This window comes from Anser anser (genome assembly GCF_964211835.1).
Source record: "Anser anser genome assembly, chromosome: 15".
NCBI lineage: Eukaryota > Metazoa > Chordata > Aves > Anseriformes > Anatidae > Anser > Anser anser.
This window is the reverse complement of record NC_139736.1, coordinates 4,133,853-4,156,927: the sequence shown is the minus strand read 5'-3', so window position 1 is coordinate 4,156,927 and position 23,075 is coordinate 4,133,853. Positions and strand designations below refer to the sequence as shown.

Genomic DNA, 23,075 nt, shown 5'->3' with positions numbered 1-23,075 from the left:
CTGAGGGACCAGACAAGGAGCTTAGAGAGATTTATTGATCCAGTTTACTGCTGACACCAAGAGCATTTTGTAGTGTACATCAGCCCCATGTCGAACAGGTGCCATGCTGTGTTCTGTACCTGCACAAGGAGTTTATACACGGTAGAGCTGTACAGTATTAACAGACGGGGAAGTAGATATGTCCCATTGCTCCTCCCAGGAGAAGCAAGCTCTCATGCACAACAGTAAATAGCAGGGTTTATTTACAGTCTGTGTCTGTACCTGACTGCACTGTGAGCAACATCCAGCTCTGGGGCTGTTTCCAGCCTCCAGGTGTGCCCGGGGAGTCAGGCTCCATGGGGAGCTGAGGATTTCGCTCTGGTACTACCAGAACTGGTCAGGGTGCAGCCCTGATGCTGTCTAGTGCAAACCAGGCGTACCCTGCGCCCTCGCTCCTGGGCAGGGGGTGGTAAGGAGCGCCTGCAGATTCCCCTGGGGCTCTAGGCAGCGCGTTTCCTGCTCCGCGGGCCTCAGGAGGGCTCCTGCCGAGCTCTGCAGAGGGTATCCAGGCCAGCCTACGTGAGTCAAAGGCGAGTGAATCACCAGGAGCCCTGAGCCTTTGCTTGCCTGCCTGGTGCAGCTGAGTCAGGGGCCAAGTGGTGCGGAGTTCCCGGTGCCTGCTGGAGCCAGGCCGGGTGGCACGAGCACAGCCTAGCAGGGAAGCAAGGCACGAGTATCTCTGTGAAGGTGCTTTGTCCGTCTCGCCCTGGAAAAGGCAGGCCAGGCTCTGTTGGACTCCGGTATGTGGAGTTTTTTTCCCTGCATGGATTATTTTGACACCTCTCTCCTGCAAAGTGCGAGGCTAAGCACAGAAACCGAACTCTAGCAATGAAATATCTGAGGTTTAATTAAGGCCATCCGCTCTAAGCATCCCCCTTTTAGCATCACAATCCTCGGAGAGCCGTTGTGAGATGCCACGTTAACATCTGATTTGCTGCCAGAGCCTAGGCCACGCAGGTTTAAGTACAGGGTGTGATGTAGGGCTTTATGGCAGGCTGTTTTAATAGGGTTCAGCTAAACTAGGTCTCGCTATCTGTCTATATGTGGAAATCAGGTCGGGTTTATCCCGCTAATGTCGCTAAAAGCGCGCACAGGACTTGGCGGGCAGGAGGCTGCGTGTGCAGGGGACCGGGCAGCCGCACGGTGGAGCTGCCAGCTCGGCTCTGCTGAGGTCGTGTTTGCAGAACTGCTGCTGGGACTTGGAGGGGATCCTGACTTCCCCAGGGGATCCTGACCTCCCGAGGGGATCCTGACTTCCCAAAGGGATCCTGACCTCCCGAAGGGAGCCCGTCGGCCTGGCCGCAGCACGCGCTTCTGAGATGCTCTGAGCTGGGTAGGAAAGGGTGGCAGAGCCGGGCAGTAAATCTGCTGCGTGGGGCAGGATGAGAGCACCCCGCTCTCAACGGGCCTGCCCCCGGGACTTGGGGAACTGCTGGTGGTGTCAGCCCTTTGCTGAAACTGCATCCCATCCCGCTGGGGGCAGCGTGATTGTAGCCCAGCAGCAGAAGGCACCTGGCTTCGGGCATGGCCACAGGGACTCCTAGCAAGGCATCCTGCTTGGGATCCCGCTCCTGGTTGTTGTGCTGCGTTTACCACCCCAGAGCTGGGTGCCTGCCCTGGCTCTGCCCATTTTCCAGCCTGACCTGCTGCTGTCGCAGTGAAACCCAGGCCTGGCTACGTAATCTTTAAATCCCAGAGCTGTTTCAAGCCTGCCCTTCCACTGTGAAAGAGTAACAGGAGAACTGAAATGCGTTCCTGAATGTTTGTGCCAGAGCGAGGAGAACCATGCAGGGCTGTCAGCCTGGAGGAACAGAGGAGCCTGCTTCCAGCCTCCGTGGGGCGAGCACCCCTTCCTGCTCTCTTCCAGGGGGATGGAGGAGCAGGAAAGCTCCTGAGAAGGATGGCACAGGCTGTAAGGTGAGGTTTGGGCGATGGATCGGGAATGGTGCTCCCAGCTGGTGCAGTGGGGAGAAGCGTGCACCGCCTCCGTGTGTCCTTCCATCCACTGCAGCGCAGGGCAAGGCGTTGAAAAGCAAATCGAGGGCAGTTGTGGAGTCCTAGTCCTCCCTCGTGCACTCCGGGCTCCACGAGGTCAGCCTTAGCTCGCGGGCGCAGCTCCAGTTGCTGCAGAGAGCCCCTTGTACCACCAGAACTAAGAAGAAGAGGAGCTGGAGATGACTTTCTTTGCTATTTCCATGTCTGACTTGGCGACCAGAAACCGCAGCTTCTTCCCTCCGGAGCGGATGAGGTCCACTGCACTGCAGAGAGCGGCAAGGAGGAGAGGTGAACGTTGGTTCCCTGAGGAACCAGCCACAGGCCGACAGCCCCCAGAGCCTGCGGGTTCACGGGCTGTGTGCTGAACCAGCAGGGCTCCGTCCCCTTCGTCCACCTCGATGACAGCAGCAGCCACACCGGGTGGCTCTTCTCCCCATGCCAAACACCCCCAGCTTCTGCTCTGTGCCTGCTCGGTGTTACAAGCAGGGCCTGAATCCCTCCTGCAGTTCGCTTTACGGAGAGCCTGGCCTTCACGCAAGCACTGCCAGGACGAGGAAAAATGATCCCAGAGCAGCTCTGCCCCGAGGCACTAACAGCAAGGTGGGTGCGAGCTGCCTACCCTGCAGCCTGGGAAAGGATGCCCAGGGTGGGCTGCAGCTGGAGCAGCTGAGGATTGCTGAGACCCACCTCTGGGCTCGGCTTTATTTCCAGAACATGCCCCAGGCATTTTCTCCCTGCTCCCTCTCCCAAACTTCCCCCTATTTCCCCACGTCCTGTGCAGGCAACCTCACCTCTGGTAGTCCGCCCCGATGAGGCTGGTGCCGTTGACAGCCAGGATGCGGTCCCCGATGGAGAGCCTGCCGTCGGCGGCCGCGGGGCTGTCCTCGATCAGGGTGCGGATGTAGATGCCGGGAGAGGTGAGAGGCGTGTGCTGTTGGGGGGAAAGGCAGCGAGCGTCTGGCTGGGCAATCTTTTCTGGCTCAATTAGCGTGAAGCATCGTTAACCTGGAGCTGGGCTGGGAGCCGTTCTCTCCCGGCTATCCCAGGGCTCGGTGACGCCCTGTTTCCTACTGACTAACAAACACACGGCCATGAAAGGCCGCCTTAGTAAGATGCTCCGCTGCGCTAAGCCGGATTGTGTGCCAGAAGGGGGGGGAGCAGTGAGCACAGTGGCTGACGGAGCGCTGCTTGGCACCCCGTGAGCCCCTGGACCCCGCCGGCGTAGGCAGGGCAGGTCCCCCCCTGTGCTTGCTTCACCACAAACTGAAGGGCATAGGAAAGACCTCGCCTGAGTCATTTCCCTTCCACAGCAGCACTGAGCTCTTTGCTCTCGCCAGCTGCAGAACAGCTGTGATGGACCTGGCACGCGGCAACGCAGCAGCGGGGATCCACTGGAGGTTGCTCCGTGCCTCATTTTCCCCGATAAAAGCTCCTTGGCTCCGTGCAAAGCCGTCGCCTCCCTCGAGGTGCGAACCATTCCCTCCCACGTGTTCCAGGGCAGCTCTCTGCAGAGCCGTGGCACTGTCCCGCGGCCCGCAGGAACTCACCAAGCCGTCGATCAGCCCCATCCCCAGCCCCAGGGGCCCTCTCTCCAGCTCCACCACGAAGACGTAGCAGAAGTCATCAGTGGCAGAGCTGCGGCTGGAGGATTCCGGCGTGGGGTAGTCGTAGGGGGTCGGCGAGCAGCCTGGCAGCGGGGACACCGGGTTATTATCGCTCTGCCATCCCCCAGACTCGGCCTTATAACTTCTCCCACCCCCTAAAACCCCATCAAAGCCGACCCGGGGTAGCCCCAGGGCTGGCTCCCTGCTGGGGCAGGTGCAGGCTGAGATGCTCGATGTGCCCCCCTGCCCTGACCAAGCACCAAAAATCCCCCTAAAAACCGTGTGTGTGCAGGAAAAGGGCAGCAAAGGTGGCCTCATGGGCTCTGTCCCCCCTCCTGCACCCCCCCAAGGGCAGCACCAGCCTTCGGTACCTTCAGGGGTGCTGCTTTTGGTGCCGTTCATCCCGTTCCTCCGCGGGTCCTGCAGAGCCTTGCCGGTGCCCTGCGGGGACTCCGGGCTGGCGGAGTCGAAGTTCAGGGGGGTGGTGGGGGGCGTCAGCAGGCAGGAGGGGGCCGGGGGGGCCGGGCCCCTGCCCAGCTGCAGCTGCTGGAGCTTCTCCTGGAGCTGCGGCTCGCCGGCGGGGTGCTGCCGGGGGCAGCCGTTGGCAGCCAGGGTGGGCAGAGGGCTCCCGTCCGCCTCCGGCTCGGTGCAGCCCCCCGGGGAGCAGCAGCCCCCCAGGGTGACCGTGCTGCTCCCCGGGGCTGCCACCAGGCTCACGTTCTCTTCCAGGACTTCTGGTGTAGCGCGTGGCTCTTTCTTAAAAAGGAGAAAAAAAAATACCCAAAACACACTCTATGGGATCATGGGCGGGTGGGTGTTGTACCCCCGCCATCCCCTGGGCTTTGTGCGCATCGTGGCTGTCGGCCCCATCCGAAACCTGAGCGATTTGGCCGCTGCTGGTGCCTGCCCTGGCTTCTCACAGCTCTCACCCTGCAGCTTGGTGGCCACAACTTACCCTTAGCGTTTTTTTTTTTGTGAAAGGCTGCCTGCCTACGTGGGGACGGACAGGGTCACATCTGGGGAGAAGGGGAGCGCTGCCTGCAAATACCCCTGTCCTCCGCTCTCCCTGCTAATGAGACCACTGGAAGGAGCTGTCCTGTGCTGTCCTGTCCTGTGCTGTCCCCTCCCCGCACCCCGCAGGGGGGGATTAGCAGCACTAATCCTCCCAGCAGCTCTACACGCTGAGCTCCCCCCACCAGGGCATCGCCTCCCTCCCCAGCAGCTCCGGGATGCAGGCTGAGAGTTCAGGTCCGGGCTCGGAGGGGGCTCAGCACCCTCCCACCCCCCCTGAAAACAGCCCCTCCGTGGGGCGCGGGGGCCAAGGCTACCTTTGGGGGTGCTGAGCCTGGCCCTTCCCCGCCCTGGGGGCTCTTGCTCTGCAGGCTCCAGAGGAAGTGGCGGATGTAGAGGAGGTGCCGGTAGATGTTGTCGTCCAACGTCTCCACCTCCAGGTCCACCTTGAAGCCCCCGCTGGGCAGGATGATGGGCGGGTGGTTGTCGAAGGACTCCAGCATCCCCTCTGAAAGGCAGCGGGAGGGACGCGAGCGTCGGCAGGCTGCTCCTGCTCCTGGCCCCGGCCCCTTTGGGTCTCCCCAGCCAGGATTGGGGCCACGGGGCAGCAGCAGCATCCCTCGTTTGGGAGCGCAGAAGTGGCCCCACACCCCTCTAAGGGCACTCAGCATCCTTTGTCATATCCCAGCGTCACGGGACCGAGGTTATTCCTGATCACTGCTGCTACCTGCAGGAGCCCCAGGGAGGGGAAGGGCATCTCCTGCTCGGTTTGTTCGTAAAAACCTCGCAGGGATCCTGCGGGCACCAGGACCCCAGTGACTGCAGCAGCACCGAGCACAAAACCAGGGGCTCACCGTGCTGGAAGGCGGTTGCGCTCTCCTCCTCGCCGGGCTGCCACGCCGCGACGAAGCCCACGTCCATCACCGCCTGGCACTGGCTCAGCACCCGGTGGAGCTGCGCGGGGCTCAGCGCCGGGAACTCGGCTCGCAGGGCCGGCCAGCTCATCTGGGCGAGGAGACAGCACGCGGGGCGAGTGGCATCGCATCGCCCCCTGCCCAACCCATCGCGGTCAGAGCCCCCCGTCACCCACCTGCAGCAGCTGGGAGCCGGGCATGGCCAGCAGGTTGGCCACGCTGGCCAGCTTGGCGAAGAACTGCTGGGCCAGCTGCTCGAAGCCGGCGCCGCGCAGCCACTCGAGGAGCAGCCGCACGCTGGCTCGCAGCTTCACCCCCTGCGACCAGTGGAAGCAGCCGAGAGAGGAGCCTGCGAGGCAGAGCAGTGCCCCGTCAGCGTGGGTTTGGGGGAACAGACCCCCCCCCCCTCCTTCAGCCGGAGCCCCCAGCCCCTTGCCAAGGGGCAGAGCCAGATTAATGCCCCCAATTAATGCCCCCAGGTTGACGTCCCCCGTGTCCCATGGCTGTGACTCATGGTGGCACTAATAGGGTTGGGGCAAGGAGCCAGCTCTGCCATCCGGCAGCGCTGCTGCGATAATTAGGGCTAACGAGCACCGTCTTGCTCCTCAATTACAAAGCAGGCTGCGGTGGTTCTTTAGTAAGCAGCCCTCCGTGGAGCAAACTGCTTCCAGCCACCTCTGTCCGGACTCAAAAGGGACGAGACTAGGGTTAAACCCCTCCTGGGAATGGGGAGCTGGAGGGGGCAGCTGTGTGTGTGCAAGGGGGACGGGGAGCTTTGCCTGGGGACAGCTCAGCGTGAGCCTGGTAGTGGATGGGCACCGCAAAAGCCAACCCCATGTGAGAAGTGACCTAAGAAGGATGCTGAGGATGGAGAGCCTGAGGAAGCAAAGGCGCGGGTGCTCAGCTGCTGGATTTGTGCTTGGTGTCCCCATAACCACGCTGGAACCTGCCCATCCCCAGCCCCCTCTCTCCTGGACCTCCCCCAGGAGGAACTGGGACGGACTGGGGCGAGGGCTGGGTGAGGGAGGACTGGGAGGAGGAGGAGGAGGACTGACCCTTGTCCAGGAGCTGGTTGAAGAGCAGCGTGTTGGAGAAGAAGAAGAGGTAGGCGAACATCTGGGAGGTGATCTCGGGGTGCACTTCGTACTGGCGGAGCAGGTCCAGCATAGCCTGGTAGGTCAGCACCACCCTGCGCAGCTCCTCGGGCAGCGGCGGGGACGCCCGCCAGCCCTCCCGGCCCTCGTTCTGGAAGGGGTTGCACTCCAGCAGGGCCGGCAGCGACACGTACAGACACTGCGCGGGAGGCAGAAGGAGCTGAGAGCTGACAGCAGGACCACGCTCCTTTGTGTGTTTGTTTGTTTTAGCAGGAGCCCGGCCGGGCGAGCAGCATCCAACACCCGTCTGTGCTGGGGCTGAGAGCGAGGCGAGGATGGAGCAGCGCAGGAGCATCCCCTGGGTCCCCGCGGGCCGTGTCCCGCACACAGCCGCCTTTCTCCTGCCTCACACTGCCCGCTCTGTTCCCTGCTCCCCCGCGGTGCCGCCCGGTCCAACGGTGACAGCCCAGGGGCCCCTTTCCCTCCTGCCCTGAATCGCACCATTATGCCAGGGCTGGCCGCCGCGCCGGGCAGCGGCCGGAGCCAAGCGAGCTCTTCCCCAAACACCTCCTCCCCAGCAGGGAAACGAGCCGCGGTAATTCCACACTTTTCCTGTGCCGCAACCAAAAATCGGGGCACTGCAGCCCGAAGGAAAGCACCTCGGTGCTACACGAGCCTAAAGGCTCCTGCGAGCGCTGCTGGGGATGCCAGCGATGGCCGCGGGGAGCTGCTGCCCTCCCGGGGGGTGCCTACCTTGGAGATGTAGTAGACGCACTGCTGGAAGGTGTACATGATCACCTCCTCCAGCACCGTCATCGCCTCCTCGCTGGCTGTGATGGTCGAGGAGAACAGAGACTCCTTGGAGCCTGGGGGACGGAGGGGAAAATGTGGGAGCAAAGGGGAAAATTTGGAAACAAAGCTGGCTGGGCTGTCTGTGGAGCTGGTCCCCAGCACGAGATCGCCGCCGCCGGCTCCAAGTGGGTGCAGAAACCCCCAGCTCCCCTTGCATCCCAACCCCAGGGCTGCCTGATGCTTGCACACCCAAAATTGTTCTGGCAGCTATTTTGAGGGTGGAAATCAAGATGCTGCCCTCTTCCTGGCTCGCTTTGGGGCTGTTTCTTTCCGTCGGCTCAGCCCTTCCCTGCTCAGCGGAGCCTGGAGAACCGAGCGGCTGAGCAGGGCAGCCCCCGTTCACAGCTCCCCAAATTCCCCCAGCGTGGGGGTTATTCGTGCTCCTGGGCACGGTGCAAGGCTGCAGATCACCCTCGTGTGCTGCGGGTGAGGCTTGCAGGAGGCTAAAGGAGCCTCACGGAGCACCAAGAGCTGCTTACAGCCGGGGGTCAGAGGGATAAAGTCGCTCCCAGGCGGTGGAAGCGGCCGTGCGGGGTGAGCAGCAGCCGCGAGCCCCCCACCTTTGACGTCCAGCTCCTCCTCCATGCTCTGGATGTAGGTGGGCGACTTCTGCTGGACGAAGTAGAGGACCTCGATGGCGTTGGACATCCAGAAGAGGATGTGCTGCAGGTCCGGCAGCAGGTCCGCGATGCCGAAGCGGGACAGGGCGGCGGGGTCCTGGCTGGGGAGACACAGCGGGCGTTACAGCTGCTGCCCCCCAGCTCGTGGCTGGGGGCTTCTTGGGGTGAAAGCAGCCAAAAAAGCAGCCCTCGGGATGAGTCCGGAGACCTTTTTGCTCGCTGAGCCCAGCACCCTGCTTAGGGAAACCCTTTGCACACACCAATCTGGTGGCTCTGCGGGATGGCAAAGGGGGACCTGGTGTTTCTGGGGCACCCCCCAGCACTGGCCCAGCTCAACTGCAGGAAGCGCCCGTGGCTGAGGAAGGTTTCTCTTTCCCCGAGAAATATGCGCTGCGCCTGCCAGCTCTGGACGGTTAAACCCGGCCTGCCCATGCTGGGCCGTTCAAAAATAAAACAAAACAAATAAAAAGCATCTGGGAAGTTTCTCAACGGCTGAACCACTTTTTCCTGCTATAGTAAAGGCCATCCCAGCTGTGTCCCCAGGGAATTTGGGTCCCGTTTGGGTGAGGTCCTGAGCGGGAGAAGTCCCAGGGCTGCTGTGGGTCCTGTCCCCGTCCCCCCCCAAGCTTTCCCAGCCCCACATGTTCCCAAGCAGGGGCTTTGCAGGCACCGTGGCAAAAGGACCAGAGAGCCAAATATGTGGGATTTAGCAAGAAAACGCAGCGTGCAGCAGTGCTGGCAGGCTGGGCGGGCACCGGGGTGGTTACACCGGGCTGCGGAGGGAGAACTGGGCTGAATTCCCCCTGTTTTGGGGCAGAGCCAGGAGGGGAGGTGGGTGGCACTTACTGCTGGGACTGCTTCTCAGCCAGCTCCCGCGTCCGCTCCTGGGCAGGGAGAGAAGGAGAAAGCACGAGTGATGACCTGGGGATGGGGCCGGCGGGGGGAGCATCCCCCTGACCGCATCAGGGGCATCGGCCACACGTAGGGACGAGGGTGAGGAAGCCCAGGGAGGGGTTCCCCACTGCCCCCACCCCTCCACCCCCCCGGTGACTGACCCACACCGTCCTCTGGATCATTTTGGCCGCTTTGAGCAGCAGCTGCCCGAAGTCTCCGGGCTCGAAGCTGGTGGCCGAGTGCTGGATGCAGAGGCAGAGCAGGAAGGCGGGGGTCAGCTTGTGGTCGTCCCCCCCCGGCTCGATCAGGGTCACGATGCGCCGCAGCAGCACGTCCTCGGCCGCCGGCTCGAACTCCAGCAGCAGCTTTCTGCGGGGAGCCCTGGGGCCGCCGGTGGGCGAAGGGCCCCGTTTTTTGGAAGGAGCCCCCGAAAAACCCCGTTCCTTCAGCAGGCTGCCGCACGCCCCGCAGACGGGGGGGCCCTTGGGGTGCAGCGCCCGCAGCCGCAGCAGGGTCTGCGCCGGCAGAGGCTGAGCCTTCATGGGGTCCTTGTAGAGGAGCAGGTAGTAGAGGCCGAGGGACAGCAGGTCCCCGTGCCGCAGCACGGCCGTCCGGGCCACCTGGCAGAAGTTGACGGAGACGCCGGCGCCGGCGCCGGGCTCCAGCACCAGCTGCTCCTCGGAGCGGTGCCGGGATGCTCGGAGCTTCCTGATGGTGCAGTGCAGGGGCAGGATGTCCGGGGCCGACAGGCTGATGCTGGGCTTGCTCGCCTGCGTCCTCTGGCCCACCGTGTGCTGCTCGCGGTTCAGCAGGTACACCAGGCTGTCCTGCCGAGCGGGGACACGCGGCGTGAGCGGGGAGGGGGGCTGTGCACAGTGTGCCGCAACCCCCCCAGCTGCCCGCACCTCGCGGCAGCAGAACCACTTTTCTCTCTTTATTTTCCTTGCCCCAGCAGGGGCTGCACCATCAGCAGCCCGTCCAGCACGAGAAGCGCGGGTGGTGCAGCCAGGACGTGCGCGCACCCCTTAACTCCTGCACCCCGACGTGCATTTCTTTGGCAGCACCAAAGACAAACAAGCGCTCGGCGCTGAGCCCAGCGAGCGGGGCTGCTTCGGGCATGCTGCCACGTGGGCGCAGGAGCTTTGTGCATGCGATAAATGGGGCAGCTCTGGGGAGGGGCAGGAGGAGCCCTCCATCCACATCCCACCTGCGTGCCCCTGGGCCAGCTGCGCCCTCCCAGCCCCTGCCCTGCCCGCGGCAGCACACAGAACTGCCCCGTGCCTCAGTTTCCCCGGGTGTTTAATGGGCTTGCAGCAGACAGAAGAGAGCTGCAGCGCCGAGGCGGAGCTGGAAATCTCGGACTAGCCAGATATTCAGCCCGGACAAAGTAGCCATTAACCAAAAGAGTTGTCCCAGTCCTTTCCAGTTCTCCCAGTGCCTCCCGGGCTGGGGAGCAGAGGCACCCAGACGTGCTGTCTCATCACTGCCTTTCGTTACGTTTGCCAGTAACGAGGCAGCCAGACGGGGCCGGGGCAGCTCCCAGCCCTCGTCCTGCAGAACTGGGTCTGCCTCGCGCCGGGGCAGGGATGCAGCTTCAGGGCTTTCCCCGTGGCTCCACAGCCAGATCTCCCCCCAAAAAATCTCAACCCATCTGCACGCTTTGAGGTGTGCAGGACAGATCGCACACCCCAGACTTACACAGCTCATTTCCTTACGGCTGCCCTTTCCACCCACCCCATAACCACCCCCCCCAGCAGCTCCAGCCATGCAAGCAGCTCCCCATCCCCGCGGATTTCGGAGCGTGGATGGGCGCCATAAAAGCAAAGGGGGTGGGGGGGGAGAAAATAAATGCCGGGGCGGTGAGCGGGAAGGCTTGCGCGGTGCTTACATGCTGCTGGCTGTAGCCCTGCAGGAGCAGGAGGTGCGGGGACTGGTAGAGGGAGTACCGCATGCTGCTCCCGCTCCGCTCCTCCGCCGCGGGCCCCCGCAGGCCGGCCGGACCCCGCAGGCTGTCGGGCAAGGTGGAGCAGTGCCTGCGGAGCTGCTCCTCGTCCCGCGACGCCGGGCGGCCCAGGCTGCTCTCGCTGAGGCTGCGTCGCAGGGCCGGGGGGGTGCTGAGCCTCTTAGCCCCCCCCAGCACCCGCATGGCCCCCCTGGCCCGGTGCCGCTGCAGTTTCCGCGCTTGGGCGTTGATGCCTGCGGGAGGAGAAGCCCTAACGCTGTCCCAGCAGCAGCCCGGGTGCCGCAGCACGGTGCCGGAGGGATGCGGTGGAGCTGCTGGGAGCCCTGGGGGGCGCAGCTGGAGAGCGACCCCCCCCCTGCCCCCCCAAAGGGCTGGCGTCCCCCTGCCCACCCCGTGTCCAACCCCAACTGCAGGGCGCCAGTGTGGGGAGTTTTGTGCCCCCCCCCTCCCCTTCCCTCCCCATCACCAAAAAGAGGGACCCCCCCAGCCCATCCCAAAACCCCCGCTGACCGTGGGGCAGCCAGGGAGGAGTTCGGCATCCCCCATACTGCCAGGGTTGGAGGGGGGGGGAGGAAGACTGTGCTAAAGGGGAATCTCTAAAATCTCAATCTTAAAAAAAAAAAAAATAGAGCCTGGATGCTGCCTCCTGGCTCGTAGCAGTCACTGGGCAGCAGAGTGGGGGCTGCAGGGAGCCCCCCCAGGCAGGCAGGGAGCTGCAGCAGAGCCTGCCCGCTCGCCTGCCGCAGGAGCGAGCTGTAATTAACTTCTCCCAGGCATCAATTCGGGCAGCGCTGTCTGCAGGACGAATGAATAAGTCAGGCCTGGCCCAGCCACCGAAGCAGCGGCGTCCCCAGCGTGGGGGCTCCCTCGGGACCCCCCCCCCCCGTCCCCCAGGCTGCCAGCCTGGGCTCCAGCAGCGATAAGAAGAAGTTGTGGGGTCGGCAGCCGGCTCCGTACCTCTGGTGGGCAGCCTCCCGGGAGCAGGGCGCTGGCATTCGGGGCTGGCCGAGGAGGAGGATGAAGAGGGAAAAGCCTGAAGGCTCTGCCTGCGGGAGCCGTGCTGCGGCAGCGTCGGTGCAGCACCGAGCCAGAGCCCTGCCTGCAGCTCCGCTGCTCCGGCCACGCACAGAGAGAAGGCTTTTGGGGACGGACGGTGGGATTTGGGGACGGACGGTGGGATTTGGGGACGGCCGAGTGGATAGCCGGGCTCCTGGGGCTGCTTAAAGGGACGCTGACAAGGTTCAGCCCCCCAAAAAAAAAACATCATCTGCCTTATTTGGTGAGGAACGGGCTGCCGGTACCGAAATACATTTTTTTGTTTGTTTGTTTTAAGTCGAGCGCTCCTTTGCTGGGAAAATGATGGGGATGGGGAAAGGGGGGCAGGAGAGGGAGAAAATAGCCCCTGCTGCTTACATGCCTTGGGATTCGGGCAGGGCCCCATCCTGCGTTACGGGTCCCATCACCCCTTATGGGTCCCATCCTGCACTACGGGTCCCATCACCCATTACGGGGCCGCAGCAGTGCCTCTGCCCCACCTGCACCCCCCAGATGTGAAATTTGGGGGTGCAACAAGCGTGCCCGGGTACCGGCAGAGCCAAGGCACTGAGGACACCCGTGGCCATCCCCAGGGGTCTGCAGGAGGCCACGGCTCACCCCACAGCCTCTGCCCGAGCCCAAGAGGGGCCGGATCCTGCCGGGCGGCACCAGCTCCGGCTCCTCGCCCCGGGAGGCACCGGGAGCTGCGGGGCCTGGGGTCCCCCCCCGCCCACAGGGGCACGCCATCGCCGCTCCCTTATCTGGGGGGAAGGAAGCTTCTGTATTTACTTTGTGTAGGAAAACCACGGAGGAAAAAGCTGCTTTTGCACTGCCGGCAGAGCCCCCGGCACCGGCTCCCCGCTAACCCCGGGGCTGCACTGGAAAGATAAACACGGCTCTTTTCCTGAGCGTAACAAACTCCGTCTACAAACCAGGTTATTTTGTTTTATTTTCAGTCCTCTAGTGCTGTTTTCTCCTCGCCAGCATTTGCAGGTGATCCCACCCAAAAAGTCGCGCAAGCGTCGCCAAGCTGCTGCCTCCAAACCCCTCCTGCATCCTGGGGGAAAACCTGCGGGTTTTGGTGCTCGAGAGCCTGGCTGGGGCCTGCCCCTTTTTCAGCCTGGGAAAGAGGGGTCCCTGTTCCTGGCTACGTAAATCAGTCAATAAATAAATAACTTTGTGGGACCCAGGCATGATTTGTTCCCGGGGAAGCCCCCACGAGCTCGGGACATGGAGCAAAACGGGGCGGTTTTGGTGAAGCTGAGCGCTGCGCCCCGGTTTGTGGGTGCTCCCCCAAGCACCCCACAAGTACTCCCTATTTGCTGCCTCGTTGCTTCCCATAAGTTGAGGGGCCGGGGATCTCGGGGGGGGAGAGGGGGAGGCCGTCAGCCTCGTTTAGCACAGAGGTGCTCCACCTGCTCTGCTCATTAGTGGCGTGAGGAGCGAGCACCTTCCTCCCCACCGGGAAGCAGCTAATAAACCAATTAGGATAATGGATAACTGAGCAGATAAAACTCTTAAGCCAGGTGCTGACAGGTCACAGATGGGTGCAGGGCCTTTCCCCAGGCCCCTGGCTCAGCAGCGGGGCAGGCTGCAATGCGCCATCCCTGCGTGACACCGGCGGTGCCCTGCGTGGGGGAGGGCTCTGTGGGTATTTCCCTGGGGGTCTCGCTTTGCAGCACCCCCGTGCTTTTCTCCTAGGCCACCCCAAGCCCAAACCCCCTTTATTTTTGCACAGAAGCTGCGTTTTCCACCCCAGCGCCCTGCTGCCCTAGGCAGGCAGCTGGCGCTCAGCTTGTGGCAAGGGGACCTTGAGGCTGGTGGGGGTGACCCTGGTGGGTGGCACTCATGGTCCCCAATCACACCAGGACCTTTATTTCTTTTTGAGGCACTGCTGGAAGCAGACGGTTTGTTCCCCCTTACCCCAGCAGCCCATGGATGGGGTGGAGAAATGTCCCTGTGTAATGTCCCTTGGGGCAGTGCCACCGGTGTGGGATGGGAGTGGTGGCAGAGCCTCAGTGATGCTGAAAGAAACGGCTGCAGCAGTGGGATTTTAACAGGTAAGTCTGTACAGCAACTGCCTACATAACTCTGGGTGTTGGGTGGTTGGTTTGTTTTTTGGTAGGTTTTTTTTTTTTTTCCAGCTGCAGAAAATGCCTCAGGGTTTGAAACCCACAACCCTGCCGAGACAAAAGATGTATTTCTGTACACCAGAAATATAACCTCGTATTCCCAGATGCAGGGCGTTGTAATGAGGTTGGGCACCACTCCTCCGTGCATGGGGAGCCCGGGCAGCACAGAGCCTCTCCCGTGGCCAAGCGGGGGCCGCAACCTCCCTGCGGTGCCCAGCTCGAGGTGTGAGCGCTGCTGCCCCGTGTCCCAGCTGGGGAACTGGGCACCAGGGCTTGGTGGCACCTCGGGCTCAGTCAGGGACCCTCTGAAGAGCTGCAGCACGGCTCTCCCACCGCTTGCAGCTACATCTGACTGTAGCTCTTGCACTTAGATCTTGCCCTCTTTTTCTATTTAAAAATAATTTTTTTTTTGTCACCGCTCTTCTGAAGCACTTAACATCTCCAACCCCAGCTGGAGAAGAGAACCACATCCACCTCTGCAGCTTTATCCTTGACCCCAAGGCGAGTGGCAGCTGCCCCTTTCTCTCTGTGCATCGTGCAAGCCGGGGGCAGTTCTCCAGCATCCCTTCCCTGCCCCAGGTGGACGCAGCGAGCGATGGAGGGGTGAGGAGGGGGCTCTGGCCAGCGGGCACGTGCATTACAATGAGGGCTGGGGGCTGCTATTCCTTCCTCCCCATCATATATACCTTCCCCTGGGGTACGGGGGAACCTGGACTGAAAAGCAAGTGAGTTACAGCAACGGGGCCCCAGCAGGGTCTGCATTCAGCCTGCCCAGGCTCGTGGCTCGGCTGTCCTGTTTGCTCTTAAAAGGGGGAGTTAAAATGTATTGGGACTTGCTTGAGGACTGCCAAAAAATGTGAAAGGTGATCCTTAAAGCTGCCCCCACCCGTGCAGGGGAAGCTGGTTCCTGCTGCATGGGGGAGCTGGGTTTCTTTAAATCCGGGGGGAGCCCGGGAGCCGAGCTCTCTCCCTAAATTTGCTGCTAGCGGTTTCCTTCACGCTGTGTGCGTGGGCTCCTTACAGCAGATGGAAAAGGAGCCCTGGGGGGGGGGACAAACCAGGCTCTTCTCCCATCTGCAGGTGGGGAGAGGCTTGGTTTCCCCCTTCCCAAGCACCAGGGGTAATCCTGCAGCATCGCTCGGTTCCTACAGGCGTGAGGAACTGCTCGTGCCCACCCCTGTGGCACCCTGCCTGGCAAAGCCACCTGGCCAGCATCTCCTGAGCCCGACCAGAGCCCGTTGCCTCCAGGTCAGGCCCATGGAGGGCCCTGTGCAATTAAAAACCTGATGTAAACCTTCCCGTCCTCATCCTCGTGGGCTCGTAGCTGAGGGCAGGGGGAGGAAAACTTGGTTCCTTTGTGCTCAGGCCACGGACAAACCTGTCGGTTTCTTGTGATAGCTGTCATGGTGAGGGGTGGCAGGGGGAGATGAGGCACCTCTGGGGGGGCTCTGCTGTCCTATATCGCTCTCTCTTCATTATCTTCTCATTTAGCTTAATTCCTCCCACACCAGCTGGGGTGAATATTTTCAGGTCACAGGTCCCGAATTTCCTCGCAGACCGCCAAGTACCAATGCTACCGAGAGCGCTGCAGCCAAAACACAGCTCCTGTCCCACCCGGTGCCAGCACCACCCCCTGCACCCCGAAGCCCCCGGTGCGCCTGCTGACCTGCCGTGGTGGTGTCCACGTCCCTGGCCGCCATCTCCTCCACCTCCGCCCGCCTGCGCAGCTCCAGCCGCCGCGAGAAGCCCTCCCTGGGCTTCCAGAGGTCCTGGATGAGCAGCGGCTTCTCGTGGTCCCCGAGGACCCTGAGCCCCTCGGTGTGCCACCGCTTCTCGGGGCCCTCGAACCTGCCGATGACATCGCACAGCGCGTAGTGCCCGGCGCCCAGCTGGCTCAGCCCGTAGCGCTCCAGGGCCTCCTTCACCAGCTCCCGTGCGCCCGAGCTGCCCGTGGCCAGCACGCTCTTGTAGTTGGTGCCCGCGCAGATGTTGCCCCCGAAAATCTTCAGGACGCCCGGGGCGGAGAGCTGGGTGGAGAGCTCGGCCGGGTCGTCCCCGCCGGCTGCGGGGGAAGCCGAGGTGGGGCTCCGGTCCTTGTAGCTCAGCGTGCGCTGCAGGACCTGGGACAGGAGGCGGCTCTGGCGCTTCAGCCGGTTCTTGGACGGCGGAGCCATGGTGGAGGAGGATCCGTAAAACATGGTGCGGGAGGTCGTCATGGGACGTGGCTGCGTGGGGATGAGGAAAAGGGGGGAAAAAAGGGGGGAAAATGAAATTAGGGGTCTGGAAAAAGGGAGAAATTAGGGGTGTGGAGGGCTGATGTGCGGCAGGTAGGAGCGAGCAGCCACCTCCCGTGCTGGAGCCCCCTCCGAGTGGGGAAAAGGCCGGCGGGGAGTGAGTTCAATTTCCCCTATGCAGCCCAGAACACCAGCAACCGAGCTCAGCCAGGCTCCTCAGCATCCCCACGGTTACCGCAGGATGGCTTTGTCCCTGAAAAGTTAATTTCCATCACGCATATTAAGAGGTCCCTCTTGCTAAGCCAGGACGTGCTTATCTGCAGCGGGACTCGGCAGAGCCCAGCCTGGTTAGGAGCCAACGCTTCGGGAGTCACTTTCTCTAACGAGTTTACGGAGCAATCCCGTTTTTTTTTTTTTTTTAGAGGTGAAACAGAAAGCTCAAGTGCAAATTGAATTAGTCTGAGGTCACTGCTAAATGCTTTTGCTCGCCGAGAGGCACCATGTGAAAATGGGCTTTAATTAGCCTTTCTAAAAACATCCTTACTCCAGCAAATCTTTTGGCTGCTGCTGGTTTGCAGAGGACGTTAAAGCACACGGCGACATCGCCGACCGCGGTGCCTGAAATGTGAATTTGTCGTCTGCTTCCACCAGAGGGGAAAGGAAAAAAAGCCCATGCACACCATAAAAACCCTCCACCTGAAAACAACAGCCGGTTCCCTGGAGCAAGCCCGCGGTGGAGCAGCCAGCTGGACTTTTTCTTGCTTGATGTCCCCGCCAACATCTGGGGCCAGCTCTGAAATCGCATCCTGGATGCAAAACCACCCGGTGCTTGCACGGCGCTGATAATGCAACCAGCTGCATCCCAAACCGCTGCTGGGAGCGCTCCAGGAGGAATTTATGCCTCTCTGCCTCGGACAGGACAGGGATTTCCCTCACCTCCAGCCTCATAACGGGCTGCCCTGCTGGGAGGTGTTTGTGCCCGAGATGTGCACAGCTGCTATCGGCTCCCATGCATGGGCAGGGATTTGATTCGGACCTCCAAAATGTGCCACTGCTGCTGTGTTCAGCATGATTTGGCCACTCATGGCCACGGAGGTGTGGGATGCAGCTCTGCATCTGCAGCACAATCTTGCCCAAGCAGGATCTGGCCGCGCAGCAGCCCCAGCGCTATCAGGCAGAGCGATGCTGGCCCTGGACAGCCTCCAAGCCACCATCTAATTCGGGAAGAGAAAGCATCCCTGCTGCTAATGAAAGAGGTCACCTTCTCACCCAGAAGCAGCCTTGCTGCTGTGCACAGATGATTTCTGCAGGGTGTAAACCTTCCTGTTCCAGGGTCAGGGGCGCTTTGAATGCCGCGGATGGGGAAACTGAGGCACTGGCAAGCGCCACAACCCCAGGATGAGCCGCTGTCACCCCTCTCCCACCCAGGGATATCCCAGTGCCGTGAGGACTGTGAAAACGCTCAGGTTTGTGCTTTTTACAGCCCTGTGTCTCTGAACAAGAGGTGCTGGAGCTCCAGAGAGGGGCAGGAGATGGTGGCCGCGTCCCTGGTACTCTGCTGCCGCCTGGGTCATGGAAGCTGGGGTGAGAACTCTACCGAGCAGGCAGGGCTGTGACATGATATTTGTGCTTGCACCCTGCCCTCGGGGCTGAGTATTGGCCCCAACAGCCTCAGTGGGACTTGCTGGGTTTGGGAAGGCTGCTCCTGCCTTCCCAGTGAGGAAACTGAGGCAGAGATGGGACTGAAGCTGCAGCTCCCCTTAACCCAGGAGCTGCTCCTGCCCAGGCTGTCCCTACATGTGCCCATACGACACCTCCTGGGGTGGCCCTGACCTGGGGAGCAGGGCGGCATGCCCCCACACCCCCCAACCATTGCACTTGGGAGCTGCTTCCCCAGGCTGTTAGCACAGCTCGGGCAGAGGAAGCATACCCTGGCATCCCAACAAGGCTCTGCCATAAAAGATGCTAAAGCAAGAACTTTGTCGTCAAACCACCGCTTTTCCCTGTGTATCCCAAGGGTCCTGCTTCATCCACGCCTCCTTTCCAGAGCCCCCACCCCACACAAAGCCCCCCCCTTACCTTGCCATCCTTCTCACACCCCGCCTGTCCTTCCATCCGTCCCCCTCCTCACCGTGGGCCTTCCCCCAGCGCGCATCGTCCTGCGGGCGTCCTGCGAGAGGAAGAGGAGGAGCGGTCCCGGGAGGAAAGGGAGAGAGAAAAAGAGGGAAAAGAGACATTATCAGAAAGAGGAGACGGGACCAGCACCAAGGCCACGACCCCCAGATCCCCCTCCTATGCCCACGTGGGGACACCAGGCTGGGGACCCCCACGTTCACGGGAGGACGTCGCATCCTGCACCAGCTCCTTCCCCCAGCTGCTGGGATGGATGCTCACCAGGATTTATTCTTCCTGGATGTTTTGCAGAGCACCAAGCACCGTCCCCTCGCCCTCCTTATCGTGAATCTGCAGGAACGGGACCGGGGGTAACAAAAACTGGATGGCAGAAGCAGCACCTGCCAAGGGCCTGTGCCGATTTCAAGGGCGTTTCTTGGAAAGAGGCAGCAGGGCACGAGACAGGCTCTTCTCTGCGTGATTAAAGACTGAAGCACCGCCTAATTAATTCACCTAACGAAGGCCTGGGAGCGGGCTCAGCCCAGCCCCTGCGGCCAGCCCCACGCGGGGGCTATGGAGGGAACTTTCTGCCAGGCAGAGAGGTGCTGAGCCCCCCGCCGCCGCCTCTCGCGGCTGCTTCTGTGATTAATCGCTCCCGCTGCTTCAATATTTATGCCTGACGTCCGGTTCGGCTGCCAGACATTGATTCTCGTCGTGCTTTGCGCTGCTCAATTAACAAGCTTTCGGCTATCGTGTGTTTTCTCCTCCGCGAGAGCATTCAGATGCTTTGATCGAGCCCCCTGCCCCCTTGATTTTATTGAGAAGTGGCCCGAAGGGGTGCTGTGCTCATCTCCTGCTGCAAGGCTCTCTCTGCAGCCCCCCCGTCCCTCCCGAGGGGTCTGGCATCTCCCCACTGGGAAGAAGGAGGTGGTTTTGGCTGCCACAAACCCGAGCGCAGATCTGGTGGTGCCAGAGCAGAACATACTCGTACTGAAAATTACTGTTTTTTTTCTTTTTTTTTTTCAGACTAAAACTTCCATTAATCTGAAAATTTTCATTTCCAGCTAAAATCCAGACAGACACACGGTCCCCCAGCAGCTCCTGCTGGATGGCGTCGTGATGGAGAACCCCGCTCAGCCTCTCCCAGCATTGAAACCGGCTCCTGCTGACCGCGGTGCGTGCTCAATTCATCGCCCAGATTAGGGACAGGAAAACGTGTAAAACTCCAGTTATTGGTTTTGGGCACAAAAAAAGATTTCCATTTTCCGCCCGCCTTTAATTAGGATGCTTTTCGCTCGCCCAGTTCGCAGCCCCTATTTGTCCAAGCCATTAACACCGCGCTGCTCTGTGCGAGCCGCAGGCTTTTCCAGAAATCAGTTCCATCTCCTTCCCGATTAGTGATAAAGGCACTGGAACACCGAGGGTGTGCTACCAGCTAGCAGTGCCCGGCAGCGATAATCTCCTCTGATAACTGCCTTTGAAATGGATCGGGTTTATTTAATACGGGCTTTCTTGATGCTGTGTAATGCCAGCTCTAAATACTGGACTGATTTTTTTTTTTTAATACTGCAGAGTGCAGATTTCTACAAGAATATCACATCACATAACTCAAACGCTTCGCAGGAGCGTGGTACATCCAGAGAGTCACTTCTCTTGTCAGAGAATGAAATCGTTTCTACTCGCCAGGAGTTATTTTCCATGCGGCCGCGTTGGGTGGCAGGAATTTCTTCCTGGTGCTCAAGTCTTTAATCAATCAAAGCCCGAGCCAGGTTTCTCCTCCTCCTCCTCCTCCTCGGGGGGATGATATCAAGCCAATCAACCTGTAGCTACCAGGTCATCTTACTGCCTCCTGGGAAGAGCAGCAGCACCATTAAAGCACTTTTTAATCTCCTGGAATTTCCCCAGGGCTCGTCCCAAGGCAGAGGCAGCTCCGCACGGCTGTGCCTGCGTGTGCACGGCATGGACGGGCAGCGAGATTTCAGCTGTGGCCATCCCAGAACAGCAACCAGAAAAGCTATTTGCTCAGATCCCTATTTGAAAATTTTCCTTTTTTTTTTTTTTTAACGGAAACCGCTCGGATTCGCGGCCTTGGTATAATGGAAACGACCGCAGCTCGGATGCTGCCAGCGGAGGGAGAGGCCGCCCCGGCACTGCAATGTGGAACAAATTATAACTCGGAGAGCGAAGGAAATGAGAACACCCTGGCCTCAGCCGCGTTGGCGTGCGCTGCTCGGCTGCAAAACCTGCCCTCTGCAGATCCCTTCGCTACAGCCCGATCCCTCTGTAGCCCTCCCCGAAGCAACCTGCGCACCCGCTCCCCCCAAAAAAACTGGACCACAGCTCTGCTCCACCACCCGGCCCTTTGTTGCGTGAGCTTTATCTGGCTAATGTGGGGACAGGCGGGGGGCTGATCGTGTCAGTGCCAGCCTCGCTGCTGTCTTTAGCCGGATCAGAGCGGGTAAACTCCTTATTGTGTTATTATTAGCAGCAGCAGCACCACGGTTGTGCCCTGGACCCCCCGGCCCAGAGGCTGCTCCAGCAGGATATCGAGGCAGACCTGGCCCTGCAAAGATTAGCTAACAGGTTTTTTTTTTTCCCAAAGCCAGCAAGGGTTTCACAAACAGATCGTAACGATTTGAGACCTAACTCTGCTAGGACAACAGGAGGCCTTTTAGCAGGGTTTATTTCTTTCTTGCCTTTTTTTTTTTTTTCCTAATCATTATTTTGCAGGTCTTTTGAGCTGCCAGCGTGCACCAGCTCTCCAGTCGAGCGCAAGTACAGATGCCAGCCCTCTGCCCGTGCAGCTCTATTCACACGCACGCACAAGAAACGTTTTACAAAATACATTTGCTTTCTGCTGCCTCCTGAGCAGCCGAGCCTCGGTAGGCTGCCTAATTACGAGATCTTAGCAATAATTTATTTTTTTTTCCCGGTGATAATTAACTGATCCTGGAGAGAGCCGAAAATAAGCGCTTCCCAAGCAAGTAGCAAACTCCCCGGAGTTTTCCCTGCTAAAGTTGCAACTGAGCAAGAAACTGCTCCGGCCTCGCGGGGACGTGGCTGACCCCAAAACCCCTCTGCCAAGGATGCCACGGCGGCACCGAGCAGCCAAAGGCGGGTGAAACGGCACCCGTAGGTGCACGCATGGGGGCAACAGAGGTGGGACACCAAGCAGCGAGCCCCCGAGGTGCGTGCAATGAGGGAAGGACCCCAAAGGGCACGGCGAGGGGAGGCAGATCCCATGGGGGTGCAATGGGGCAGGGTTCCCGTGGGGCAGGTGGGGGGATAAGGGTGCCAAGGGGGGGGTGTTAGGACAAGGGCCAGGCACGGCGTCTCCTGGCAGTGCCCTCCCCGAGGCTGGAGAGGTGCGCAGGGCAGCTCTGGTCTCCAGTGGCAACCAGACAAGCCTCAACTCTCCGCCGGCTTCCTCCTGCCTCCACTTCCACAGGCGACAAACCCAAACAGCCCCCTCCGAGCAGGCAGGGAGGGGTTGGGGAGGTTTGGGGGGGCCCCACCAGGCGCATCCCGCGGTGCGAAGCGAGGGGCTCTGCGCCTGTGCGCAGCGTGCGTGCCAGGAGGTGCTACCCCCAAAATAAAGATTACTAAATAAAAAGGAGGGGGGGGGGGAATAAAAATGGGGGGAAAAAGAGAATTAAAAAATAAAGGGGATAAAAAAATTAAAAAGGGAAATTAAAAAAAAAAAAAGAAAGAGGAAGAAAAAAGGGGGAAATAAATGAAAAACGGGGGGAAAAATAAAAATTAGAATAAAAAAAATGAAAAGGGGGGTAAATGAAAAAAGGAAAATAAATGAAAAGGGGAAATAAAAAAAATTAAAAAGGGCGGAAATAAAAATGAAAAAAGAGGGCAATACATGAAAAAGGGGGAAATAAAAATGGAAAAAGGGGGATTTTTTAATTTAATTTTTTTTTTTTAGAGGGGGAAATAACAACCCAAACCCGAGGGACACCGCCTGTCCCCCCCCCCCCTCCCCGCGCCCCCCCGGCAGGTACTCACCCGGAGCTCGGCGCGGCCCCGGCGGCTGCAGCGCCCGGAGCCGCCGGGGCTGTGCGGGGCCGTGCGGGGCCGTGCGGCCGCCGGGGCGGAGCGGAGGGTGCGGAGCGGAGCGGAGGGTGCGGAGCGGCCCCGCGGCGCCACCCCGCGGCCTCCGCGCAGCGCCGAGCGCCCCGCAGCATCCCCCGGTGCGGCGGGGGGGCGGGCGGCGGCGTCTGGGGGGGGCCCGAAGTGGTTCGTTTTTGGGGGGGGGGGCTCGGAGGAAGGGAAAAGAAAAGGAAAAGGAAAAGGAAAGAAAAAAGAGAAAAAGGGAAAGGGAAAGGAAAAGGAAAAGGAAAGAAAAAAGAAAAAAAGGAAAAGGAAAAGAAAAAAGAGGAGAAGAGAAGAGAAGAGAAGAAGAGAAGAGAAGAGAAGAGAAGAGAAGAGAAGAGAAGAGAAGAGAAGAGAAGAGAAGAGAAGAGAAGAGAAGAGAAGAGAAGAGAAGAGAAAGAATAAAAAATAAAATTGAATAAATAAATAAATTAAAAGTAAAATAATATCATATAAAACAAAACAAAGTAAACCA

At 60.4% G+C, this 23,075-nt stretch overlaps 1 protein-coding gene and 1 long non-coding RNA gene across 6 annotated transcripts; one reads left to right on the top strand and one right to left on the bottom strand.

Moving 5' to 3' along the window:
* Positions 1–98: 98 nt before the first annotated feature.
* On the bottom strand, positions 99–22,607 carry RADIL (Rap associating with DIL domain). 4 transcript variants are annotated; one of them, XM_083800712.1, is made up of 16 exons: positions 22,514–22,607; positions 18,467–18,557; positions 15,820–16,378; positions 10,912–11,219; positions 9,185–9,850; positions 8,976–9,013; positions 8,070–8,230; positions 7,411–7,523; positions 6,619–6,856; positions 5,740–5,912; positions 5,504–5,654; positions 4,967–5,157; positions 4,010–4,394; positions 3,582–3,721; positions 2,826–2,965; positions 99–2,297 (listed from the first exon to the last, which is right to left on the bottom strand). In XM_083800712.1, exons 2-16 carry the CDS (start codon positions 18,500–18,502, stop codon positions 2,192–2,194), a joined length of 3,405 nt encoding a protein of 1,134 aa, XP_083656838.1. In that variant the 5' UTR covers positions 18,503–18,557; positions 22,514–22,607; the 3' UTR covers positions 99–2,191. The 4 variants fall into 4 exon arrangements, with proteins under 4 accessions (XP_083656838.1, XP_083656840.1, XP_083656839.1 ...); XM_083800714.1 differs by having other exon boundaries at positions 9,191–9,850; XM_083800713.1 differs by lacking the exon at positions 22,514–22,607 and having other exon boundaries at positions 18,467–22,478.
* On the top strand, positions 13,537–15,804 carry LOC310882246. 2 transcript variants are annotated; one of them, XR_014572867.1, is made up of 4 exons: positions 13,537–13,668; positions 13,910–14,081; positions 14,583–14,756; positions 15,665–15,804. It is a non-coding gene; the product is annotated as an uncharacterized lncRNA (long non-coding RNA). The 2 variants fall into 2 exon arrangements; XR_014572868.1 differs by having other exon boundaries at positions 13,549–14,081.
* Positions 22,608–23,075: the final 468 nt, after the last annotated feature.

Bases quoted from the DNA above. Each gene is read 5' to 3' on its own strand.
- RADIL (XM_083800712.1), bottom strand. From the start codon at position 18,502: ATGGAAGGACAGGCGGGGTGTGAGAAGGATGGCAAG. The intron at 6,857-7,410 runs GTAGGCACCCCC...CCTCCCGCGCAG, and splicing joins GCGTCTACTACATCTCCAAG to TGTCTGTACGTGTCGCTGCC. The intron at 3,722-4,009 runs GTACCGAAGGCT...CCCCGCTGCCAG, and splicing joins CAAAAGCAGCACCCCTGAAG to GCTGCTCGCCGACCCCCTAC.